This window comes from Triticum dicoccoides, chromosome 1A, assembly GCF_002162155.2.
Source record: "Triticum dicoccoides isolate Atlit2015 ecotype Zavitan chromosome 1A, WEW_v2.0, whole genome shotgun sequence".
Taxonomy (NCBI): domain Eukaryota; kingdom Viridiplantae; phylum Streptophyta; class Magnoliopsida; order Poales; family Poaceae; genus Triticum; species Triticum dicoccoides.
The window spans coordinates 394,100,691-394,106,610 of NC_041380.1; the positions used below are offsets into that span (position 1 = coordinate 394,100,691).

General features: G+C 48.3%; 1 protein-coding gene across 1 annotated transcript; it reads right to left on the reverse strand.

The window, feature by feature from the left end:
* Positions 1 to 1,213: 1,213 nt before the first annotated feature.
* Positions 1,214 to 4,596, reverse strand: LOC119275525 (metacaspase-1-like). Its single transcript, XM_037556392.1, has 5 exons — positions 4,152 to 4,596; positions 2,785 to 3,115; positions 2,068 to 2,188; positions 1,691 to 1,909; positions 1,214 to 1,530 (listed from the first exon to the last, which is right to left on the reverse strand). Exons 1-5 carry the CDS (start codon positions 4,495 to 4,497, stop codon positions 1,471 to 1,473), a joined length of 1,077 nt encoding a protein of 358 aa, XP_037412289.1. The 5' UTR covers positions 4,498 to 4,596; the 3' UTR covers positions 1,214 to 1,470.
* Between the last annotated feature and the right edge of the window lie 1,324 nt (positions 4,597 to 5,920).

Here is a 5,920-nt window from a genome sequence, read left to right on the forward strand (position 1 = left end):
ACTGGGTCGTCGCTCCTCCCCAGTATGGCATCCAATTGGTTCACCGCAATACAAATACAAATTGTTCACTAGCAGCTATATCTTCCTAGATCTAGGTGGGTGGGGAGGCATATGTCCCCTAGCCATGAGCTATGGGGATGTGTTGGTTTATGACAAGGTTGCCTTAGGTCTCACGCTGTAGGTGGGACGATATGCAGTGGACAGTGGTATCCCCGGCATCTACGACTGTGACGGCCGCCGCCGTGACCCTCTATACTGCAACGCTTGGTCCTGTACTGGGTCGTCGCTCCTCCCCAGTATGGCGGCGGGCTTGGCACTGGGCGACTCGTCCGCGTGGAGCTCCTGCGCTGGTGGCTCCCCCGCGTGGCAGCGACTGTGGCTCGCCATGCCTATCGGGTTGGGTCGCGAGGAGTGAAGGAGTCAGATTATGTATGAGAAGGGCCAAATATTGCTAGAACAGGTTGGGGAGGGCCAAGCTGTTGAAAAATGAATTTTTAGTAGCAAATGGTGACTAATTATATCACTGATCATATCAAATTAGCAGCAAATGGCTGATGTTAGGGGGGGCAGGGCCCTTGCTATTCCCCTGTCTCTGCCACTATCGTGAGAGCGCCGCCGCCTCGTTCATGCCTCTGTGGGAAGAAGAAAGAATCACTGGCTTTTTTTTTTTGATTTTTTTGAGAAAATTGTTTGGTGATTGGACAAGAATCACTCGGCTGAGTGAGCCTCTTGTGCGTGCGTGCGCTAGTGGACATAAATGGTCCAAGACCTGAAGGTGCAAGCGAACAAAGCCAATGGGCTGCTGCTGCCTACCTGCTTGCTGAAATAGGCGTATTGGGCCTGTAGAATAGTGTATCTGTCATATATGCCTGTATATACAAAAAAAACTGCAGAAATTTTTGGGTGTACATCTGTACACCCATGCCCCATGCTGGATCCGCCCTGACATTTAGGAAGGGTTCGAGGTCCGGTTGTCGATACTCCAGCACGTGAAATCAGTGAAACCTTGTGTTAAAACACAGGGAGCAGCACTGTTTCAAATTCCAAGATTGGAGAACGTACTCCCAGCAGTGGTATTACATGGTCGGGCTGACAGTCGGCCAAATTAGCTAGGTTTCAGATCTGGCCGATGTGTACAAAATCAAATAAATACTAACTATAGAAAAATGCAATTATTCCAAGTTCAGAAAGAGAAAAAATGAACGGATAAGAATGAACTGTAAATTAACCTGAAATCTTTCCAGCCCCTGCACCATATCTTATTATGTGGTCTGAGTGACAGAAGAAATGGCAAATCCCTCACACAGGGAACAATTCAAAGGGGGCAAACACTTTAATTCGAATATGAGCATCAAATAATACAAAGTTAGCTCTATATATGGAGAAGCCATTTCAACTAGCTGTACATGATAGTTTAAACCCGGACTCATGATAGAATCACAGAAGGCAGTGGAGAATACCACAAATGTATCATAGCGAAAATGGTTTCGCATACACATCAAATGTGCTACATGCAGTTAGCTGTGGCTCCTGCAGGAATAGACAGAAATAGTCAATATTGTTGCCAAACTGAAAAGATGATTCTACGTAACTGAAAAATATGCTCCCAAGTAACTCCACCTACCAATAAGCCAAAACAAACAACATATACTGATATTCTTAGATGCATATGCCAACCCCAAGAAGTTACCTGTCTCAATCCACCAGTACTAGCGCTTCCCCCTGTGAGAAGCATTGAAATGAGTGATGTAACCGCACCACCTCCAGCCATTGAGGCACCACTTCCCGTGTTCCGTATTGTCGAACGCATGGAGTTCAGGATACTCCCATATGTGGTAGCCTGGCCTTGTTCAATAGCTTGGATGAAGCAAAATGTCATTGCGCCAGTCGAAGTGATCTTTGACAAGGCCTGATAGGGAAAATTCCAAGTGAATCACATGTTAAAGCAGAGTAAAACAAACCTTAGTAAGAAAATAGTAAAATAAACTGCATGAAAGCATGGTTTGTCAAAGAAATTCTTATTATAATCACAAAAATAGTAGAGAGAATAAGTAGGTCAGAGCTTACTGAAGTATCCGCTGATGTCTGATTATCATCACAGCCGCTAAATGAAATAGCTTCCCCGCCACTAGTTCCTTTCCAGACACCAGATCGCGGTCTGTGATCTTCCCATACGTATTGCCCAGTTCTGTACCAAAATGGTAAGAAACTTTAGCTGAAGATACACTACATCGGATATATAGAAAGAATTTGATGCTCTGTAGATCTATACTAATCACTGCATTGACGGAGCCCAAACAGAACCTACAAGAAGAAGCATACAACTAGTACTATAATTCCGTCTCCAAAAAGCACATCACTATCCAAGGCTAGATAAAATTTCAACTGATAAGCCATGGACAATTTTTATGAGCATTCATCTTGAAAATGCTGCAATCCTGAATGATATGGAAAACTGTCATGGGACTACAAAAATATGACACTAAACAACAGCTAACAATCACATAACAACTTGATTTGATACTTAAGGGATGTAACATGTAAGAACAGATTAAACTACTGAAAAAGTTGGCGAAGAAGATTTTAGCTCGCTTGTGTTGTCTTTAAATGACATTCCGGTAGAAAATTTAATCAAGTGCCAAAATATATCATCATGAACTTAATGTAATTATAACAACACGAGTTCATGTTTCTTGCAAGGATAGTAAGGTAAAAAGTATTTCAAGATAATAAGATTCAATTTTAGGTTAAAAAACAAGTAATTTGTCATGACAAGATAGGAACCTGCTCATTCTGCAGAGAAACGGCAAATCAAGTGCAGTCCCACTGTGGCAAGCATCTATGAGTGCATGAAGTTTAGCTCCATGGGGAAGTGGTCTAACAAGCGCAGCATTTATCTCATCATCCACAATCATTCCCTGTGTCTCAAAATCCAACGGGCAGAGGGTTTCATCCATCCCATCAACTTCATCTCCACTGTAGCTTCTTTGTTGCGCCCCATGGCCAGAATAATGAAACACCAATGAGTCTCCAGGTTGACAACCTTGTAAAAGCCAATACATGGCCATCCTTATGTTATGCTTTGTTGGGATTTTGTAAGGGTCGGTTTGTTCTTCTGCAAAACAATAAAGTAACATATGCATATGACTATTGTGGGTTGGACGAGCTAAAATTGCAGTAGATATCATCAGAAAACTAACAACATGTACCAGAGAGTTTACAATCAATCAAAAACTTGCAGTTACTAGATTACCTAATCTAAATCCAATGTAACAACATATCATGGTAAGAGAATATTCTTAAAAATTAGAGTTGAAGTCTCTGCACCTAGTATGGTTGTGGCATTCCTATATTGTGAAAGATGCATTATGTGGACAATCTAGATCCACGGTAGCAGCTTGCCTAATGACAAGCAAAACTAGCATCATACAGCCTTTACATTCTGATCAACGGCTCAGTAGTAGAAATATAATGGTTATCAAGGTTCAGTGGTAGAAAGAAAACATTATCATCAAGTATCCCAGTAAATGTACAGAGCACAAAAGAATAGATGCTTGACAAAAAGACAATCTAAATCTTGCAGATTCAGTTTGGACAGGATAGTTCCAGCCTGTGGAATGGCATTTCCTTTTCTCTGACTAATTACGGTATTTGGAATAATAGACAGTATAAATAGCTAAAAGTAATAGACAAATGAGCATTCGCATTTCATTAGATAAGATTCCTGTAACGATAAGTAACTAACAAGGTGTAATAACAAAGCTCATGATTGACGGCTAATGGATCAAACCAGTCCATAAACGACTACCTCAATCATTCTTCTTAACCCAATTGCAGGCCAGTAAAATAATATTCTGATGTGCCCTTTCGATACCAATGACGCAAATTACCATTTCTCGTCATCCCCCATTTCCTCTACACATTCATCACAGGTCGCATGGGGTAGTAAATAGCTAACAGGCAGATATAATGAATCCAAAAGCGCAAAGCCTTCCCCCAATCCCCCTACTCTATCCAATCCTAACCCTAATAGTAGATAGAAGACAATAGCTTCACATGCTGAAGCACGGACACGGGGATCTGTGGGTAGGCAATTTAACGTCCAACCATGGTGATAACAGCGAAGGAAACACCTTAGACGAGAATTTTACCGGTGAGCATGATGATGGAGTCGTCGGGGAATCTGAAGCGGGTGGTGAGGAGGTGGCGCATGCACTTGGCGTCGTTGATGCAGCCCTTGAGCTCGTGGCGGGAGAAGCGGTACGAGATCCCGCAGATCACGGCGCGCTTCCGGCCGTGCGCGGCCGGGGGAGGCGGGCCCCACGCCGGCGCCGGCGCCGGCGCCTGCGCGCCCCGGGCGGGGTCGGCGACGGGGCCGGGCGCGGGGGGCGCGGCGACGTTGGTGACGGCGCCGCAGATGGAGCAGCGGATGCAGGGCGCCCCGTGGGGCAGCTGCAGCGCCGTGCGGCAGCCGGAGCAGTTGACGAGCATCATCATCTCGCCGGCGGCAGGCGGAGGCGGCAGACGCGGGTGGGATTTGGTGGGCGGATTCGGCTCGGGTCTCCTTTGCGCGTGGGGTGGAGTCGCCGCCGTTGAAGGTGGTTGTTGTCGGCTTCCATTCCTTTTTACAAGGGGAGGGATATATTCCGCCGGCCCGGTGCATTGCCCTGCTGCACGGTGCCTGCAAGTCTCGACTCCTGCCGTTGATCAACCGACCGACGGCACGGATTGAGTAATGTGGTTGCTGTGCTGAGGTAGATGCGCGTAAGCTTTATTCCATTAAGACGGCAGAATCGCCGGTCACGGCACTGATTACATCATCATCAGGGTAGCCGGTGAACCATTCTCAATGTTTCTTAGAGCGTCTCCAGCCGTTCGGCTTTCAGAGCGTTAAAAAAAACAGTCTGAAGGCGAACCGACGCTAGTTCGGCCTCTGTGGGCGATCTAGCTTCTAGTCACGCCCCAGGCGCCGTCCCCAGGACGCGGAAAATTCGAACTTGGTCGTTCCCACTCATAAAAGACGCCACAAGTCCGGCAATCGCAAGTCACGGTTCAGCGATCGTATATAGTCAGGCGTACAAAAAATAGAGCGGCAGAAGTTCGCGTGCGCAACGCATTACTCGGCGGGCTCTGCCCCAGGCGTCGGCGGAGTTGGCGTGTGCGAGCTTGGCGGTGTCGGAGCTGCTTCTGCGCTAGGCGGTGTCGGCGCGGCTTCGGTGCTGCTGGGCGTCGTGGAGGCGTCATCACGCGGGCTTGGCGACAGCGTCGACGGCGTTGTCGAGGGAAGCTGGTTCAGGATGAGGTCGCGCTCCGCCAAGTACCACGCCTTGACCGCCTCGTGGGTGCTCTGGAGCATGTCCACCCCGCCCAGCAGGAAAGCTAGGTCGGTGTTTCTTTTCTTCGCAGCGACGTTGGTCCGGAGCAGGTCGAGCTTGACGGCGATGCTCGACATCAACGCCGACCACCGCGCGTCGGTCTTCTCTTCACGAAGGACGCCCAGGCCTGCGCGTCAGTGAGGCAGTGCTCGATAGACTCGTGCACTCGAGGAGTAAATTACATAGAAGTACCACAATTGGGGCATTGGAAGCAGATTGGTACCAAGATTGTTAACTTTTACATGTCAGTACCAAAATTGGGGCGAGCCGTTGCAAAAAAGACTAAAAGTGCGTTTTATACGTATTGACAAAAAAGCTGACCGGTTGGGCCCGTCCGTCAGGCGCCACGCTGGCCAGTGCGCGCGAGCCCGCGCGCTGACTGCGCGCTGACTAGGACGAGGCCGGCTCGCACCGTTTAGGTCTCGCTGGTGCGACCGAGCCAGACCCCGACCCCGCTCTGCCCTCGCACCCTCGCCGGCGGCTGCCTCCCCCTCACCGGCGGCTGCCTCCCCGCCCGCCCCGCCGCCCGCCACAGCACGCCGCCG

Excerpts from the sequence above, each read along its gene's own strand:
- LOC119275525 (XM_037556392.1), bottom strand. The coding sequence starts at position 4,497 with ATGATGATGCTCGTCAACTGCTCCGGCTGCCGCACGGCGCTGCAGCTG. Across the intron at positions 2,189-2,784 it reads TTTCTCTGCAGAATGAGCAG|AACTGGGCAATACGTATGGG; the intron begins GTTCCTATCTTG and ends ATTTTGGTACAG. Across the intron at positions 1,531-1,690 it reads GTACTGGTGGATTGAGACAG|GAGCCACAGCTAACTGCATG; the intron begins GTAACTTCTTGG and ends CTATTCCTGCAG.